The sequence below is a fragment of the Salmo salar genome, chromosome ssa04, assembly GCF_905237065.1.
Source record: "Salmo salar chromosome ssa04, Ssal_v3.1, whole genome shotgun sequence".
NCBI classification, from domain to species: Eukaryota; Metazoa; Chordata; class Actinopteri; order Salmoniformes; family Salmonidae; genus Salmo; species Salmo salar.
Genome location: NC_059445.1, coordinates 16310741 through 16331356, shown reverse-complemented (window position 1 = coordinate 16331356; position 20616 = coordinate 16310741). Strand labels below are relative to the sequence as shown.

General features: G+C 43.3%; 1 protein-coding gene across 2 annotated transcripts in view; it reads right to left on the bottom strand.

Moving 5' to 3' along the window:
* The window catches only part of LOC106602388 (N-acetylgalactosaminyltransferase 7), a 31898-nt gene extending 14241 nt beyond the window's left edge, over positions 1-17657 (bottom strand). For both annotated transcript variants that reach the window (XM_014194988.2, XM_014194989.2), the window contains exons 1-2: positions 17353-17657; positions 15850-16298 (exon numbers count right to left, since the gene is read on the bottom strand). In XM_014194988.2, the coding sequence (XP_014050463.1) occupies positions 15850-16298; positions 17353-17475 (572 nt within the window). In that variant the 5' untranslated portion in view covers positions 17476-17657. The remainder of the gene's footprint in view (positions 1-15849; positions 16299-17352) is intronic.
* Between the last annotated feature and the right edge of the window lie 2959 nt (positions 17658-20616).

The following is a 20616-nucleotide window of genomic DNA, read 5'->3' as shown; positions in this document are numbered from 1 at the left end:
ATTTACAATGACGACCTACACCGGCCAAACCTGGACGACGCTGGGCCAATTGTGTGCCGCCCTATCGGACTCCCAATTACGGCCGGTTGTGATACAGCCTGGATTCGACCCAGAGCGCCTGTAGTGACACCTCTAGCACTGAGATGCAGTGCCTTAGACCGCTGCGCCCCTCAGGAGCCCCCCCTAATGGAGTGAGTGACAGCTTTGCCTACATCTACTGTGCACTGATCCACAGAAAGGCTTGAATAGCAGTGTGCCAATCAGGACCATCTTTGTAGAGCAGCTCAAGCCACAGCAAGTGATGCACTTTGTCAGTAACTGGTTAGTCCACATGAGTTCTATTTTCCTAACACGGTGCAGTTCACATGGCTGTCAACAACCTCAACTGACAGAATAATGTACAGCTGCCCATTTATCATGGAACGGTTTACATATGTAGACCAACTAGGCAATGCAGTCTAGACATGCAGTCTAATATCAACAGTTCGGTCTGGGGCAGTGATGTAGTGGTTAAAGTGCGTGAATGCCATTTCACAAATAGAAAGTTGCGAAAGAGACGTTCACCCTCCACTACACCCCTGGTCTGGGTGCAGCAACAGTCTCACACCTACTACAGTTAATGTCATCAGTCGACAGTATGTTGTCCTACATTCCTAGGAAGCACCAAACCAAAAAGGGGGCCCAGCCAGTGTCACTCATTATGTTCTTTAGTCTAGCATCCATTATCTCCCTTACTGACTAGGCTATAGTAAAGTCCACGTGGAAGTCAGCACCCCAGCCACATAACCTAAAGCCTGTACTGTAGCGTCCAACCAGGGATGCCTGTCCTGTCTCATGCTGACTGTTCAAAGGTGCCCTTTGCGTTCCCACTGGGCCCCGCGGCCAGATGAAAGGCTGGAGAAATACACCTTCGCCTGTTTGTTCTCCACACAGTATCAGTCCGTTGTGAGTTAATCAGTGACCGTGTGTGTGTGTGGCCCAATGTGTGCACACAGACAAAAACGATGAGGTGACACCATTCATTCCTATGTGAAGACTCAATAGCGCATTGAAGCGAATTGAAATCTGTTAGGACGGCGTCTCATGGAGACATAACCTGAAATGTTTCAGCTACTCCAGGAAGTGACGCTGCTCCCTCTCATCGAGTAACTCAAGTTGAAGACCGACCGGGGTACTGCAGGCTGCTAAATTACCCTTAAACTTCTGTGTGCGATTTAAAAAAATTAAAAAAGATTTAAGGACATACATTTGGTGTATTAGAAGCAATTACTGGTACCATGGTCTTCCCAAAATGTTTTTACACAAAGATGGCAATTTTTCCACATTCACTATATTGGGGAATCCGGTTTTCTGCTAACAATGCCTGCCGTACCACTGTTGGCCTTGAACTTCCATGGCTTCAATGAGAGGGGGGCAGTCGTTCTGCCCTGGTTTGACCATATGTAATTGGAAAATGAAAGAAGACTAAAGATCATATTTAGTTAAGAGTGATTAACACAATGTTTAGCATATTTCTGTAACACACATTTCCAGTGTTCTAGTTGTGACACTCAAGGTGAGGGTTGGTCACTAGACTTGTTATGGATTATGCTCATATCGGTTGATAGTGATTGACGCCAGACTGGGAGGTTCAAGGACCCACTGATTATGACCTTCTGTGGACACCGATTCTGTAGCAGCTGACAAAGCCGCTGCCTTGGTTTTCAACTGGCGAGCCTCTCGGGCTGGTGTTTCCAGAACATTTGGCGCTGTCTGATATAGAAATATAAAAAAATGCCCGTCTCCAAGAGGCAAGTTAGACATTCTCTACTCTGTGCTGGAGGCGTCTCCGTTACAACTTGTAATAAACCCGATTGACTTGACCTACGACTGCTCCTTTCTGTTCAGCTAGATACTCCCATTATACCAAACTTCACTCAGTACCTGAAATGTACTGCTACACAAACAACTCTACAGAATACTGTAATCAGCTAGTGCACAGTAATAAAACCTACATAAGTCTTATCAAGAACCAGACCACTGGCAACATAGCCTATACTATTGGGATAGGGACATCAGTCACGCATCTCCAGTAATGAAAATAATCTGTGCTGCATTAGGTTAGGAGGACTAGGCGATCTGATACGTTCGTTTATACACTGAATCCAAAACAACGCCATGCAAATGAAATCCAAAAAGTTTCCCCTCAGCTTGAGGACCTTGGGTTGACCTAGCTATGGGACAGCCTAGCCTCCATTCCTCATGCTATGACTGTTCTCTAATCTGCTCTGATATAAACTAAAGCCATAACGCAGGTCAATTGGATTTATGTTCTGTGTGTTTTGGCTGGCTGGACTGCTCTTCTGTATATACGCTGATGTTCTATGGTAGGGCTCCCACTGGCACAGATGTCTCGTAGACTGCCCCTCATATTATTACATCGTCACCTGACCTTAAGAGTTCCATCAATGCACACTAGCCAGTGTTGTTACAGGGATTCCCATCACTTCGCATAGTTTTACCTATGATATACTCTGAACAAAAATATTAAAAAACACAACATGCAACAATTTCAACGATTTTACTGAGTTACAGTTCATAAAGGAAATCAGTTAATTGAAATATATACTGCTCAAAAAAATAAAGGGAACACTAAAATAACACATCCTAGATCTGAATGAATGAAATAATCTTACTAAAAACTTTTTTCTTTACATAGTTGAATGTGCTGACAACAAAATCACACAAAAATAATCAATGGAAATCCAATTTGGAGTCTGGATTTGGAGTCACACTCAAAATTAAAGTGGAAAACCACACTACAGGCTGATCCAACTTTGATGTAATGTCCTTAAAAAAAGTCAAAATGAGGCTCAGTAGTGTGTGTGGCCTCTACGTGCCTGTATGACCTCCCTACAACGCCTGGGCATGCTCCTGATGAGGTGGCGGATGGTCTCCTGAGGGATCTCCTCCCAGACCTGGACTAAAGCATCCGCCAACTCCTGGACAGTCTGTGGTGCAACGTGGCATTGGTGGATGGAGCGAGACATGATGTCCCAGATGTGCTCAATTGGATTCAGGTCTGGGGAACGGGCGGGCCAGTCCATAGCATCAATGCCTTCCTCTTGCAGGAACTGCTGACACACTCCAGCCACATGAGGTCTAGCATTGTCTTGCATTAGGAGGAACCCAGGGCCAACCGCACCAGCATATGGTCTCACAAGGGGTCTGAGGATCTCATCTCGGTACCTAACGGCAGTCAGACTACCTCTGGCGAGCACATGGAGGGCTGTGCGGCCCCCCAAAGAAATGCCACCCCACACCATGACTGACCCACCGCCAAACCGGTCATGCTGGAGGATGTTGCAGGCAGCAGAACGTTCTCCACGGCGTCTCCAGACTCTGTCACGTCTGTCACGTGCTCAGTGTGAACCTGCTTCATCTGTGAAGAGCACAGGGCGCCAGTGGCGAATTTGCCAATCTTGGTGTTCTCTGGCAAATGCCAAACGTCCTGCACGGTGTTGGGCTGTAAGCACAACCCCCACCTGTGGACGTCGGGCCGTCATACCACCCTCATGGAGTCTGTTTCTGACCGTTTGAGCAGACACATGCACATTTGTGGCCTGCTGGAGGTCATTTTGCAGGGCTCTGGCAGTGCTCCTCCTGCTCCTCCTTGCACAAAGGCGGAGGTTGCGGTCCTGCTGCTGGGTCGTTGCCCTCCTACGGCCTCCTCCACGTCTCCTGATGTACTGGACTGTCTCCTGGTAGCGCCTCCATGCTCTGGACACTACGCTGACAGACACAGCAAACCTTCTTGCCAAAGCTCGCATTGATGTGCCATCCTGGATGAGCTGCACTACCTGAGCCACTTGTGTGGGTTGTAGACTCCGTCTCATGCTACCACTAGAGTGAAAGCACCGCCAGCATTCAAAAGTGACCAAAACATCAGCCAGGAAGCATAGGAACTGAGAAGTGGTCTGTGGTCCCCACCTGCAGAACCACTCCTTTATTGGGGGTGTCTTGCTAATTGCCTATAATTTCCACCTGTTGTCTATTCCATTTGCATAACAGCATGTGAAATTTATTGTCAATCAGTGTTGCTTCCTAAGTGGACAGTTTGATTTCACAGAAGTGTGATTGACTTGGAGTTACATTGTGTTGTTTAAGTGTTCCCTTTATTTTTTTGAGCAGTGTATTAAGCCCTAAACTACAGATTTCAGAACTGGAAATACAGATCAATTTTATAAAAGTAGGGGCGTGGATCAGAAAACTAGTCAGTCAGTATCTGGTGTGAACACGATTTTACCTCATGCACGACATCTTCACATAGGAGTTGATTAGGCTGTTGATCGTGGCCTGTGGAATGTTGTCCCACCCCTAAAATGGCTGTGCGAAGTTGCTGGATATTAGCGGGTACACGTCGATCCAGAACATCTCGAACATGCTCAACGGGTGACGTGTTAGGTGAGTATGCAGACATTTTCAGCTTCAAGGAATTGTGTAGAAATTCTTGCGACATGGGGCTGTGCATTATCATGATGAAACACGATGGCGGCGACTGAATGGCACAACAATGGGCCTCATCACGGTATCTCTGTGCATTCAAATTGCCATCAATAAAATGCAATTGGGTTCGTTGTCCGTAGCTTATGCTTACCAATACCATAACCCCACCATGGGGCACGCTGTTCACAACGTTGACAATCAGCAAACCACTCTCCCACACGATGCCATACACTGTCTGCCATCTGCCTGGTACAGTAGAAACCAGGATTAATCTGTGAAAAGTACACATCTCCAGCATGCTAGTGGACATTGAAGGTGAGCATTTTGCCACTCTAGTCGGTTACGATGCCGAACTGCAGTCAGGTCAAGACCCGGGTGAGGACAACAGGCACGCAGATGAGCTTCCCTCAGACGGTTTCTGACAGTTTGTACAGAAATTCTTTGGTTGTACAAACCCACAGTTTCATCATCTGTCCGGGTGGCTGGTCTCAGATGATCCCACAGGTGAAGAAGCCGGATATGGAGGTCCTGGGCTGGCGTGGTTACATGTGGTCTGCGGTTGTGAGACTGATTGGACGTACTGCCAAATTCTCCAAAACGACATTGGTAGAGAAATAGACAATTTCTCTGGCAACAGCTCTGGTGGACATTCCTGCAGTCAGCATTCCAATTGAACGCTCCCACAAAACTTGGAGACATCTGTGGCATTGTGTTGTGTGACAAAACTGCACATTTTAGACTGGCCTTTTATTGTCCCCAGCACAAGGTGCACCTGTGTAATGATCATGCTGTTTAAATCAGCTTGTTTATATGCCACACCAGTCAGGTGGATGGATTATCGTGGCAAAGGATAAATGCTCACTAAGAGGGATGTAAACACATTTGTGCACAACATTTTAGAGAAATACGTTTTTTGTGCATATGGGAAATTTCCGGGAATCTTTATTTCAGCTCATTAAACATGGGACCAACATTCTAAATGTTGCGCTTATACTTTTGTTCAGTATGCATAGGCCTAGTGTGATAGAGCTGGAAATAAATTAGAGGGCATTTTACAGATATTGATAATTACACTAAAGTAGAGAAATGTTAAGTTTGAAATTAAATAATGCAGCTAATAGGACAAGTCACTTGAAAAAGCAATATTACTCATTACATTACTTTTGTTTAATGAGCTACTTTACAATATTTCTTTGTGTGGAAAGTAACGCGTTACTACTATACTACTTTGCATTACTTTCACAAAAAAAAACGAAATCTCACCATTGGTTTACCAGTCATAGGGATCAAGGCGAGTGCTCTACCAAAGATGAGCTGCTGCTCCTACCTACAGTGCATTCGGAAAGTATTCAGACCCCTTCACTTTTTCCACAATGTTTCATTGCAGCCTTATTCTAAAATGGATTAAATGTTTTTCCTCCATCTTCACAATACCCCATGACGACAAAGCAAAAACAGGTTTAGATTTTTTTGCAAATGTATAAAAGAAATTACAGAAATGCCTTACTTACATAAGTATTCAGACCCTTTGCTAGGAGACTTGAAATTGAGCTCAGGTGCATCCTGTTTCCATTGATCATCCTTGAGATATTTACAACTTGATTGGAGTCCACCTTTGGTAAATTCAATTGATTGGACATGATTTGGAAAGGCACACACACGTCTATATAAGGTCGAAGGAATTGTCCGTAGAGCTCTCCTTTGAACAGCTACAGCTGCGTACCCCCTCTAGCAACAAGGTCAGCGCACTCGCAAATGTTTTTTTGCCATCATTGTAAGCCTGCCACACACACACTATACATTTATTAAACATAAGAATGAGTGTGAGTTTGTAATAACCCGGCTCGTGGGAGGTGACAGAGAGCTCTTATAGGACCAGGGCACAAATAATAAATCCTTTTGCTCTTTATTTAGCCATCTTACATATAAAACCTTATTTGTTCATCAAATTGTGAATAACTCTCCACAGGTTAATGAGAAGGGTGTGCTTGAAAGGATGCACATAACTCTGCAATGTTGTGTTGTATTAGAGAGCGTCTCAGTCTTAAATCATTTCCCACACACAGTCTGTGCCTGTATTTAGTTTTCATGCTAGCGAGGGCCGAGAATCCACTCTCACATAGGTACATGGTTGCAAAGGGCATCAGCAGTGTCTTAACAGCCCAATTTGCCAAGGCAGGATACTCTGAGCGCAGCACAATCCAGAAATTTGGCAGTGGCTTTGATTAAATTCAATTTTCACAGAACCGCTTGTCGTAACTTCGATGAGGCTCTCTTGTTCAGATATTTGTAAGTGGACTGGAGGCAGGGCATGAAAGGGATAATGAATCCAGTTGTTTGTGTCGTCCGTTTTGGGAAAGTACCTGCGTAATTGCGCACCCAGCTCACTCAGGTGCTTCGCTATATCACATTTGACATTGTCCGTAAGCTTGAGTTCATTTGCACACAAAAGAAAATCATACAATGATGGAAAGACCTGTGTGTTGTCCTTGTTAATGCAGACAGAGAAGACCTCCAACTTTTTAATCATAGCCTCATTTTTGTCCCGCACATTGAATATAGTTGCGGAGAGTCCCTGTAATCCTAGATTCAGATCATTCAGGCGAGAAAAAACATCACCCAGATAGGCCAGTTGTGTGAGAAACTCATCACGCAAACGGTCAGACAAGTGAAAATTATGGTCAGTAAAATAAACTTTAATCTTGTCTCTTAATTAAAAAAAAAAACAGCGCACTTCTGTACGTTGTAAAAGCGTTACATGATCGCTGCCCATGTCATTGCATAATGCAGAAAATACACGACAGTTCAGGGACCTTGCTTTAACAAAGCTGTCAGGCATTCCCTTGGCAGCAAGAGCCTCTCAGTGGATGCTGCAGTGTACCCAAGCGGCGTCAGAAGCAACTGCTTGCACGCACGTTGCCACTCCACTATGTCTCTGTCATTTTGTGCCATCAGTACAGATACCAACACATCTTGACCACCAAAGTCCATTTGATGTCACAAAGCTGTCCAGCACTTAAAAAAATATCCTCTCCTGTTGTCCTGGTTTCCAGAAGAGGATGTCTTCCTTAACTTCTTTGGGATAGGGGGCATTATTTGCACGGCCAGATAAAAAACATACCCGATTTAAACTGGTTACTACTCTTGCCCAGAAATGAGAATATGCATATAATTATTAGATTTGGATAGAAAACACTAACATTTCATATGGCAGGCCAAAACCTAAGATTCCATACAGGAAGTGCCCTGTCTGACAATTTGTTGTCCTTCTGTTGCATCTCTATCGAAAATACAGCATCTGTGCTGTAACGTGACAATTTCTAAGGCTTCCATTGGCACTCTAAAGCCGCCAGAAAGTGGAATGGGGTGTCTGTCTCTGGGCAAAGAACAGCAGCAGAATTTGTAAGTGGTCAGCCTGGGGACAGTGAGACTGAGACGCGCGTTCACGAGACTACTCCATTTTTTACTTTCAGCCTTTGAATGAATACAACGTTGCCCGGTTGGAATATTATCGATATTTTGCGTGAAAAATTGCATAAAAATTGATTTTAAACAGCGTTTGACATGCTTCTAAGTACGGTAATGGAATATTTCGCTTTTTTTGTCACGAAATGCGCTCGCGCGTCACCCTTCGGATAGTGACCTGAACGCACAAACAAAACAGAGCTATTTCAATATAACTATGGATTATTTGGAAGCAAAATAACATTTGTTGTTGAAGTAGAAGTCCTGGGAGTGCATTCTGACGAAGAACAGCAAAGGTAATCCAATGTTTCTAATAGTAATTCTGAGTTTAGTGAGCCCCAAACTTGGTGTGTCAAAATAGCTAGCCGTGATGGCCGAGCTATGTACTCAGATTATTGCAAAATGTGCTTTCGCCGAAAAGCTATTTTAAAATCTGACACCGCGATTGCATAAAGGAGTTCTGTATCTATAATTCTTAAAATAATTATGTATTTTGTGAACGTTTATCATGAGTAATTTAGTAAATTCACCGGAGGTTTGCGGTGGGTATGCTAGTTCTGAACATAACATGCTAATGTAAAAAGCCGTTTTTTGATATAAATATGAACTTGATTGAACCAAACATGCATGTATTGTATAACATTATGTCCTAGGAGTGTCATCTGATGAAGATCAAAGGTTAGTGCTGCATTTAGCTGTGGTTTGGGTTTATGTGACATATATGCTTGCTTGGAAAATGGCTGTGTGATTATTTGTGTCTATGTACTCTCCTAACATAATCTAATGTTTTGCTTTCGCTGTAAAGCCTTTTTGAAATCGGACAATGTGGTTAGATTAACGAGAGTCTTATCTTTAAAATAGTGTAAAATAGTTGATTGTTTGAGAAAATTGAATTGTGGTATTTTAGTTGGTTTTGTATTTCGCGCCGTGCGATGCCATTGGCTGTTGGCTAGGGGTTGCGCAGGCGGAACGTCTGTCCTCTTCAGGTTAATTTGACACCCCCTATAACGTAACGGACATATACCAGTAGCTGTGCCAGGCCCGCCACTTCTGTTGACTCATCCAGCTGTAACGTATAGAATTCACTTGATTGCATGCGAAGCAGTAATTTTTCAAAAACATCTCCTGCCATGTCACTGATGCATCGTGAAAGTGTTGTTTGATGAAGTCATTGTCTGTATAGTTTTTTTGGGCCTTGTCCCAGCCATATCAGCAGTAGCAGGAAGAATGAAGTCCTCCACAATAGTATGGGGCTTGCCTTTCCTAGCCACTCGGTAGCTCACCACATAACATAAGACACTTTTAGTTTTAGTTGCTTTTATACATGTCTTACTACTCGGAAGTAGTCTTAATTCTTGCTCAAAAAACTTGTGGTTTATTTTTCAAATTGGCATGTTTCATTTCTAAACGTCTGCGCAAGAGTGAAGGTTTCATCGAGTTGTGAGATAGTACTTCTGCACATAACACACTGTTGCTGAGGAAAGGCACTACTCTCAATATAAGTTAGCCCCAAATCAATGTAGTTCTCATATTTGCAGCTGTTCAATGGTCCAACGTCCCTGTCTGTTGTTCGGACATTTCCCGGGTAAGGGGGCAGTAGCTCGTCGGCTGCATCAGATTCACAACTGTCAGTGTCCATGCTCGCTGGGCTAGCAACAAATGTAGAATTACTGATGCTAGTATTGGATGTGCATGTGGAAGCAGAACAACTTGTGTCGTCGACAGGTGCAGGTATAGTACTGCTGGTAGTAGCAGTACTACCAGTAGACCTGGTATGTGTCTCTATGGACGCGGGCCTTACTTTTATTTAACCATTTATTAATTTTCGAGCAAATGGAATGAGCAGCAGCTACGTTTGGCTACATACGGACTGTTAGTGGAATTCCCGTGAGAGTAATGGTTAATGTGATTGGATCTTGATTATTTGACTAGGCTACCTGCATTTGACATTGTGTTGTTACTTAGCTGAACACTAGATGGTTACATTTTATTTTTGGCAGTGAAACAAGACTACTCGGGTGAGAAAAAAAATAAAAAAAAGTCACCCAAATGTTTTGCCCCGTTGGAAAATCTAAATGGAATGTTTGAAAATGTGACTCACATTTTTATTTGGCGTACCCCGGCGGCATTGTGCGTACCCCTGAGGCCACCCTGACAGATGGGGGAGAAGGGCCTTGGTCAGGGAGGTGACCAAGAACCCGATGGTCACTGACAGAGCTCCAGAATTCCTCTGTGGAGATGGTTGTCCTTCTGGAAGGTTCTCCCATCTCTGCAGCACTTCACCAATCAAGCCACTCCCCAGTAAAATGCACATGACAGCCCGCTTGGAGTATGCCAAAAAGCACCTAAAGACTCAGACCATGAGAAACAAGATTCTCTGGTCTGATGAAACCAAGATTGAACTCTTTGGTCTGAATGCAAAGTGTCACGTCTGGAGGAAACCTGGCACCATCCCTACAGTGAAGGGACTGGGAGACTAGTCAGGATTGAGGGAAAGATTAACAGAGCAAAGTACAGACAGATCCTTGATTTAAAAAAAAAGTGCTCCAGAGAGCTCAGGACCCCAGACTGGGGCAAAGGTTCACCTTCCAACAGGACAACGACCCTAAGCACACAGCCAAGACAGTGCAGGAGTGGCTTCGGGACAAGTCTCTGAATGTCCTTGAGTGGCCCAGCTAGAGCCCAGACTTGAACCCAATCTAACGTCTCCGGAGAGACCTGAAAATAGCTGTGCAGCGACACTCAACATCCAACCTGACAGAGCTTGAGAGGATCTGCAGAGTAAAATGGGAGAAACTCCCCAAAGACAGGTGTGCCAAGCTTGTAGCGTCATACCCAAGAAGACTCGAGGCTGCAATCGCTGCCAAAGGTGATTCAACAAAGTACTGAGTAAAGGGTCTGAATGTTTATGTAAATATGATACTTCAGTTTTTTATTTGTAATAAAATGTGGAAAAAGGGGTCTGAATACTTTCCAAATGCACTGCATTTCCAGTCAATCTCACGAGCAGCCAGGTCTGGTTATAGACTGCACATACACAGACCAATAGAGATGTATAGAGGGGACCATTTCCACTAGACAGGAAAACCCGCTATGGGATTTGCTATCACAGAAGTGATCAATGGCAAAGATCAGAGGTGCGCCCTCTATACAATTCTACGGACAGCAGCTGTCATGACATTTCTCCAAACAGCCTCTCAGCTCGCATAAGAACTAACTGAGGGAAACAAGTCGAGATCGGATCATGGAAACACGCCCGGTAGAGATATGATTCTGAAAGTAACGCAGGCATTGTTTGACAAATTAACTAACAATACTACCCAATTTGAAAATGTGTTACTTCACTCCGTTACTCATAAAAAGCAGTCTGATTACATATAAAAGTAACAGGTTAACGCATTACCCCAACACGGGTGATTGCTAAAAACGGGACCATTGATAGCTACAGCATTCAAAGTAGTAGTTCATGGAAATGTAAAAAAGTATGTTATACATTTATCGGTCAACTCATCGTTAGCGATAATTCAGTCAATTTATCGTGATATGGATTTTTGTCCATGTCGCCAAGCAACTTTCATATAATTTCCCCCTCATTCTTTATAGACGGGTTGGTTGTTTAGCAACAAAACCGACACGTGCGCAACTAAAATCGGGCAAAACAGCCCGGATTGGTTTAGATTAAATAGTCTCCGATGATTATTGAAAACAAATACCTTTGTACAATGAGCTAACTTATAGAAAACACATATCCCCAACTTTCATGTGCACAAACATATAGCTTTGTCCTACCAACATTTTTCTGCATAACTTCCTATTCTCTTCCCAACAGCAGAAATAACAAACATATACAGTAAGAATATTATTTACATATTATCTGCCCATGTAAATTCCCAATTCAGCCTGCATAGATGTTGCACATTACATACAAAACAGACAAGTGCAGAGAGCGAGAGCTATAGCCTTGCTATTGGGAGGCGCCGCCATAGGCAGACCTGGCTCTCAAGAAGACAGGCTATGTGCACACTGCCCACAAAATGGAGGTGGAAACTGTGCTGCACTTCCTACCCTCCTGCCAAATGTATGACCATAGACATATTTCCCCTCATATTACACAGACCTAAAGAATTAGAAAACAAATCCAAATTTGATAACTCTCATATGTATTGGGTGAAATACCAGTGTGCAATCCCATCAGCAAGATTTGTGACCTGTTGTCACAAGAAAAGGGCAACCAGTGAACAAACACCATTGTAAATACAACCCCTATTTGTTTATTTTCCCTTTTGTACATTGTAACTGTACATAGCCATATTATAACATTTGAAATGTATATTCTTGAAACTTTGTAAGTGTATTGTTAACTGTTATCCAGTTCACTTGCTTTGGCAATGCCAATAAAGCCCTTTGAATTGAGAGCGCAAAGCACAATATGGTGCCGCAAAGTAGGCTATTGGCAAAGTAGTATGGGTTACACACCTCCATCACAGTCACGTCATTGTTATCAACGTTCCACAGACGCCGCAGCCACATTGAGGTCTAAAAGTAGAACGAGGGCTAATGACTATTTTGCCCAGAGATGTAGTAGATTCCCTAGACCTCGAGTCCCAAGTCCCTTGTGCTCAAGTCCGGGGCCCAGTGCTCAAGTCGGGTCACTGGGTCCACATGAACTCAAAACAAATGATTTACCCAGTCATATATAGCATAGTGGCAAGTAGTCAAGTTGTTTGCTATCCCTTTTTCTTTCTGTGCCACCAAAATGTTCGCATATAGGCTACTGGTAATTTTAACAGGACCACGTTCCACTGAAAAAAGTATGAACATTGTAGATTGAAATTCAATGTATCAAATCAAATTTCATTTATCACATGCACTGAATAAAACTGGTGTAGACGTAACATTAAAATACTAGCTAACGAACCATTCCCAACGATGCAGAGTTTAAAAAAAGAATAGTAACTAACAAGGAATAAAATACACAAGAATAGAGCTATATATACAGGGAGTACCAGGTCAATGTAGGTAAGAGGTATTAGAGATAAGAGGTATTAGACATGGATATGTACATTAAGGCAGGGCAGGCATCAGGATAGATAAGAGTCTAATAAACAACACTAGCAGCAGCAAATGAGTGTAAAAGTGTATATGGTTGTGTCAGTGTGAGAATGACAGCGTGAGATAGTTTGGGCACCATTAATTGACTATTTAGTAGTCTGGCTATTTAGCAGTCTTATGGCTTAGGGGTAGAAACGGTCTCGGAGCCTATTGGTCCAAGAGATAATGCCCTGATACGGTTTGCCGGACAGTAGCAGAGTGAAAAGTCTATGGCTTGGGTGGCTGAGTCTTTGGGAATTCTTCGGGCCTTTCTCTGACACCGCCTGATATATATACACTGACCAAAAATATAAATGCAACATGTAAAAGTACTGGTCCCATGTTTCATGACCTGAAATAAAATATCCCATAAAATGTTCCTTACACACAAAAAGTCTCAAATTGTGTGCACAAATTTGTTTTCATTTAACCAACATGATCATTACACAGGTGCACCTTGTACTTGGGACAACAAAAGGCCACGTTAAAATGTGCAGTTGTCACATAACACAAAGAGGTCTCAAGTTGAGGGAGTGTGCAATTGGCATGCTGATTGCAGGAATGTCCACCAGAGTTGTTGCCAGAGAATTCTCAACCATGAGCCACCTCCAATGTCATTTTAGAGAATTTGGCATTATATCCAACCAGCCTCACATCAGCAGACCTCGTGTAATCATGCCAGACCAGGACCTCCACATCCGGCTTCTTCACCTGTGGGATCGTCTGAGACCAGCCACCCTGACAGCTGATGAAACTGAGAACAATTTCTGTCTGTAATAAACCCCTTTTGTGAGGAAAAACTCATTCTGACTGGCTGGGCCTGGCTCCCCAGTGGGTGGGCTTATGCCCTTCCAGGCCCATCCATGGCTGCGCCCCTGTCTAGTCATGTGAAATCCATAGATTAGGGCCTAATGAATTTATTTCAATTAACTGATTTCCTTATAGGAACTGTAAAACTCAATTTAAAAAAATTGTTGAAATCATTGCGTTTATATTTTTGTTCAGTATAGATGTCCTGGACGGCAGGGAGCTCTGCCCCAGTGATGTGCCGGGCTGTCCGCGCCACCCTTTGTAGCACTTTGTGGTCAAGGGCAGTACAATTGCCATACCAAGCGGTGAGGCAGCCATTCAAGATGCTCTCGATGGTGCTGCTGTAGAACTTTGAGGATCTGAGGGCCCATGCCAAATCTTTTCAGCCTCCTGAGGGGATGAGAGCCGCTGCAGTTCACGCTTCACGACTGTGCAGGTGTGTGGACCATGTTAACGCTTTCCTTGTGTCCAACAAGCCTTCTCCACCCTTAACCATGTTCTGAACACCTCCAAAACAATGGTCATGTGTCTGGTAAATAAGAATTTGTTCTTAACTGACTTGCCTAGTTAAATAAAATAAAAATACAATTATTCTTACCAGTATTAGAAGAATGATGCTACATTTCCACATTCTAAGTGGGTAGAATGTGGCCGATACAGACATGACTTGATAAACACATCTTCAATAGAACACCTAGGCCTATAGCCTAATTGGTGTGTAAATGTAAGCATGTGTAACTCTTATCAAAATAAATGTCAATATGACGCAAACACTACAAACAGAATAGAGAAGCCACGCCTCGGATCGCAAGGTGTGAGTTTGTGACACACAATATATACCGTTTTGATAATGGACCAACTGAATAGTTTGACTACGAAAGAATTGCTTTTCTATTGGACTGGTGGTAGGCCTTTGTTCTGTTAACATCACACAACCAACCTTTAAAAGCCGGACCCACACCCTTGTCATACCAGCCCTTCTGGTATAGAATTGTGCTTGCGACACCAGAATAGTGGGTTAGATTCCAATATATGCACGAATGACAAAGTTGCTTTGGATAAAAGTGTCTGCTAAATGACATGTACCTGGATTGACATAAAGGGTTGCCCTATTGCCTAGAGCAAGTGAACTCTGAACAGTGATGCAAGTTGAGCCTCCTCTTAGGTTGCCATATTGAGCAGGTGAAACCAAAACTGTAAAAATAATTCCAATAGCCTAACTGATCTTTCTGGTTCCTCCCTCCCATTGTTTAAGTGAAAGACAGACCATTTATGGCAGTCTGGCAAGTTGAGCCTGCTCTGATAGAATATAAAGAATTTTAGTTATCAGAATTTTTTATCAGGTCTTTGATTCCTCCCCTGTGTCGGTAAAGGGCAGCTAGTATGGCATGTGTGTGAATTAACTATTTACATTTTCAGGCAAGTGATCATAATCGTCATGCAAAAAAAAATATATATATATATATATATATATATATTTTTTTTTTTAAATAAATTTTTTTTAAAAGACTCCTGACTTGCCTAATGGGCAATTTGGCAAGTCAGTCTTTTTTTTTTTATTCTTTTTTTTTCAAACCTTAGTGTCAAGCCATGGATACATTATGATCTTTAAAAAAAATACATTTGTAACATTTGTGAAAGGAACGATGAAGTAACATTCAACTGGAACACCCAGTGAGACATATTTAGAAGAGAAAAAAACATTTAGTTGATGCCAGTTCCTTAACACACGTACCATTCCGATAGGCCTAGCTACATCCTTAAATCGGGACGACTACTAGTCTATACGACACAGTACCAATCCATACAGTAGCCTGGGCTCTAAGGCCTACTACTGTAATTACTCTTTATGGTGAATGTCACAGATTCCTTCATTCCAATTCAAATGCCATAACACACAAACCATTCCAATAGGCCTAGGTCTAAAAAAAAATGTATACTATGACCCAGCACCTTGTCTATCTGCCTGGATTGGGCCTTGGCCTTAATACTACTTACTCTTCATGGCGAATGTCGCTGATGGTCCTGTCTAGGGAGATCATGTCGCTGGCCACCATGTTGAAGCCAAATTCCTTAATGCTGGCCTGGACGGCCTCGTGATATTCCGCTCCCAGGACGAATGGCTTCGCCCCCTCCCCAGGCCCATCCTGCACCCCGTGGGGCTCCGGCTCCTTGAGCTCAAAGTTCCCCAGGGTCCCCTTCCTTAGGACAGGTGCCGAGTAGACATTGGTGTGGGGCTTGAAGGTGACATACTGTTTCTGGATGACATTTTGCTGGTTCTGAGCACCGCCGGCTGGTTTGCCAGGAACCAGCTTGTCGTCTCCCCTGTTCTTCTGTCTGATGGAGTCCAGGTCCACCTCGACCCCTTCCACGTGGGGCCAGGGGACCACGGGTTTGAACTGGTCAGCAATGTCATTCTTAGGCAAGAGGTTAGAGGCATCTCCCTCCTACATAGAATCAGAAAGAGGTTAGCTAGGCCTATTGCTTTTCCAAGGCCTAAAATGGAGGGTGTGATAGATTATCAAGCAAGTTTAGCTGACAGCGGTAGCTACTAGCTTTTACAAGGCGTAAAAGGGTTAAACAGATGATGATGCTCTTAATCTACGTTTGCAGGATCAGCAAAGGTCTTAATCTCCCCTACTTGACAGCTCAATTGGCTAACTAGTCCCCCAGCAATTAGCTTAATGTCGAATTCCTTCACTGACCACATTAAGGTGTGCACGCACATGCGTTTATGTTCATGAGGTTCACAGTAACATCGCTAGGAACATTGCATAGCTAACCAATATAAATTACACGGCATTGTTTGTTTTAACACAGTATCACTTGTTCGACAAAGGCAATTACAGCTTCGGTGCGAGTCTTGACAGGTGTGAGTTTAGCTGCAGGGATGCATTAACGTAGATGGCTAGCTTTCCAGGCATTCGTTTTGCCAGCTGGCTACGTGTCATTTCAACACAACGTTTTTACAATCTTGGTGGTGTCTTTTCATACAATGATAGCTGTTGTCGAATTCGTGAGCTACAGGAGACAATTTGAACGAGAGACAGTTTGCAGGCTAAAGCCTTCCGGGTATGTTTGATATTGTCGTCAAAGCATTTAAATATGACTTAACACAAGCGGACATTCAGGAATGAGTGGGGTTCAATGCAGGAACGCTAGCTAGCTAACGTTAGCTGTCTGATTAACTAGTTAACGTTAGATACCAAAATGTATAAGCAAATGGTAGTTAGGAAGACTGTCATCAAGTCCCAATGACATTTTTGCACTCTTAACGTTACAGTAGCTAGCTAAAATAGACCCAAACGCTAACAATCTCCATGACAACGACTCATACTTGCTTGCTAACTGACGTTAACGACTTAAGCAACATGGTTAGGTAACGTTAGCCAGAATTACATGCCAAAATTTTTATAGAATGCATAGCTACAACAAAACACATGAAACATATAAAATGATAACGTTTGACCAATAGAAAGCTGGTTGTAACTGAAAACTTACCCGTTTAGCGAAGGGATTTTCGTCGTGCTCTTTCGGCGAAAGGGAAGACCAAAGCACCACAAGCCCTAAGAATGTGGCAATAACTATTACACTACGAAGAATAAATCCAACTCTTAACCTCATCTTGAAAATAAGACCATCTACGAGGTGCTAGCTAACCTCGTTACTTCGTGGCACCCCTGCCTGCCAAAGCCAGTTCGAATCCCAAATTGAGCCAACCGTGCGCCTTTCCTGATTGAATCCCCCTCGTCCGCATGTAACCTCTCTCTCTCTCTCTCTCTCTCTCTCTCTGTCACTCATGGGGACACTAGTCACCACCAAGTCTAAGGGTAGAGCTAGAAAATTCAAGCTCCTTGGGTGCTGCCACAGAGTTACATTAGAAGTGCCCGTCCAAGAAGGCTGAAGGTCAAATCACACTATATCTACAGTATCTTTGATTGGACTGATCATGTCATCATCATGAATCAAGTCGACAATCTACTGGCAAATCCTTTTTAATACTTGTCATAAGAAGATAAATAATTAAGAGAAAATATAGGTAAAACGTATCGGTGCTCATCGGCCATTGGACATGAACATTACACAACTAGCTGGAAATCGCAAATTCAACACAGAGTGGTTTGACTACGTGCGCCCTAGCATTAATGTCTTAATCGAAATTACGGATGGCCTTTTATCTGCTTGTCGTTCTCTTATGCCATAGTTTGTACATCTCAATTGCCAGTAGAAACCACATTAGTTTAAGCAAGTCAGCCATATCAGCTATGTTTTTTTAAAAGGCAGAAAATGAGGCTAAATGAACTGTTTCGCTGCCAGACAAGGTTCCGCTGATAGACAGGTGTAGCAGTGGTAAGGTGTTGGGACTGCTGTTGAGACTCTGCTGTTGGGACCGCTTTATGTAGGCCCTAACAGTTTGTCACCGTTATGCCTATAATTTCTAGAACGATGCAATCTTATAGAAATTGGAACGCAGGTTGAAAAGGTAGACGGACACACGGATGTGGAGCAATCAAAACCAGGAAGCCGCAGGCTTGTTTGATTAGCGGTTCGTATTTGCATAACTATAAAACATTGCCACATTTCGGTGGGCTATTACCTTGATATCCAGGATCCTGGGACTTCCCAATTCTTACATCACCCAATTGAAGATGACATTTCAATGGTTAAGTTCAGGGTTGTGGTTGTTTGGTAAGGGTTGTGGTTATGGTTTAAGGTAGGCATGTCCCAGGATTGCACTAACCATTACAAATTGTTCCATCATGCACGGAACCAACCAGGGGCAACATAACTGAATATGTTGTGAATGCCAACCTCACTGATATGTCACCTAGTTTACCATCACCATGTTTTTTGAACAGTGCTGCCTTTTGAAAAATGTTTTTTTTGGTAGCTCTGGGGCCTAATGCTTGTTTCAAATATTAACAAGAATTGTGTATTTCAGTCATATACTGCAAGTGATTTTCCATTTTACTCACAAAATAACATGCATTAATTTGAGATGTGAAACATTTCAAAAGCATACTGTAGGCCTCTGCTGCTTACATATCCTGGAGGTGTCAAACTTTGTTGACTCAAGTGTGTTCCAGAGATAGAGATAGGTAGAAGCTGCTGAGGGCAGGACGGCTCATAATAATGGCTGGAACAGAGCAAATGGAATGGCCTCAATGGTCTCCCGAGTGGTGCTGTGGTCTAAGGCACTCTATCTCAGTGCTAGAATCATCACTACAGACCCTGGTTTGATCCTGGGTTTGATTGGGAGTCCCATAGGGCGGCGCACAATTGACCCTGCATCGTCCGGGTTAGGGTTTGGCCGGGATAGGCCGTCATTGTAAATAAGAATTTGTTCTTACCTGACGTGCCTATTTAAATACTTACTTTAAAATAAATCAAAGCACATGGAAACCATTGATTTATTTGATACCATTCCACTAATTCTGCGCCAGCCATTACCACAAGCCTGTCCTCTCCAATTAAGGTGCCACCAACCTCCTTTGATAGAGATATACACACACACAACTGACTGGTTCTGACCCACGCCCCTACTTTCTTTTTTAAGGTATCTGACCAACAGATGCATATCTGTATTCCCAGTCATGTGAAATCCATAGATTAGGGCCTATCAAATGTACTTGAATTGAATGATTTCCTTATATGAACTGTAACTCAGTTTATATAAGTGTAAATCATTGAATGTTGAGTTTATATTTTTGTTCAGTATACAATACTCTTACATACTCTCACATCTGCTCCTGCAACGCCATCTACTGCTCATCCTGTGTCTCCTTGACCTGCCGCCACTCCTCCAGTACTCTCACCCCCTCCCTCTCTCTGTGTGTGTGTGTGATTGTGTGGGCGGAGACAGGTGTGCTGGAGTCAGAGCAGATCCCCACTAGCTGCAGCCTGTTCCATAATCAAGACCTCTACAAATACTCAGCCCTGCCACTTCCACAGTGCCAGATTGTAATCTCTGCTCAGTCAGTCTACGCTTCTAGCCGTTTGTTACTATTAGAGCCTGTTATGCCTGTTTTCCCTGCCTGATGCTGTTTTCTTCTCCGCTACAGTTCCACCTGCTCTGACACTGGTCCCTTGTCTCCAGTTCCACGTCTTGTCATCCAGCTACTCTGTCCTGGATTCCCCTCTGGACCTGCTTACCCTGTCCCAACCCCTCTCGCTCCAGTCTCAGCCTCACCTGGTTTCCTGCATCCCCCTGAGCTTCCCCTGGCCTGCACTCCATCTTCCCCCTGTGTTTCAATAAATACCTTGGTTACTTCATCCCAATCTCCTCGTCTGGGTCTGCTCTTGGGTTCCACTCCGCGTAACACATATGGCATGAGAGGATGCTAAATGTTAAAATCTATTTGATTCTACTGCCATATACCCCTGTTTGTATTCTTATCTTTTATTATTCTTATTGTTTCTGCATTGTTGAGGAAGGACCCTGGAATTAAGCATTTTGTTGGACGACGTATACCATGAGTATTATAACTGATGAACAACGGGCCACACCCCGGTCGGTAATTCGGCCGTGCTTACTACAAGGTTAGATAGCTGGTCACGACCAATTTAGCTGACAATTGAGTGACGGCTGAGGCACAACCAAATTTCGAAATTACACCTTGTGTATTCTATTATTCTAACTCTCAACAAGAGGGAGGGCATGAGTTGCCCATTACCTGCTCTATATTAACATAATGTGTGTTGCAGACAGCATTGAGGTGACTTCTTGACATTCCACATCAGCCTCCTACAAAGAAGCAAAACTTG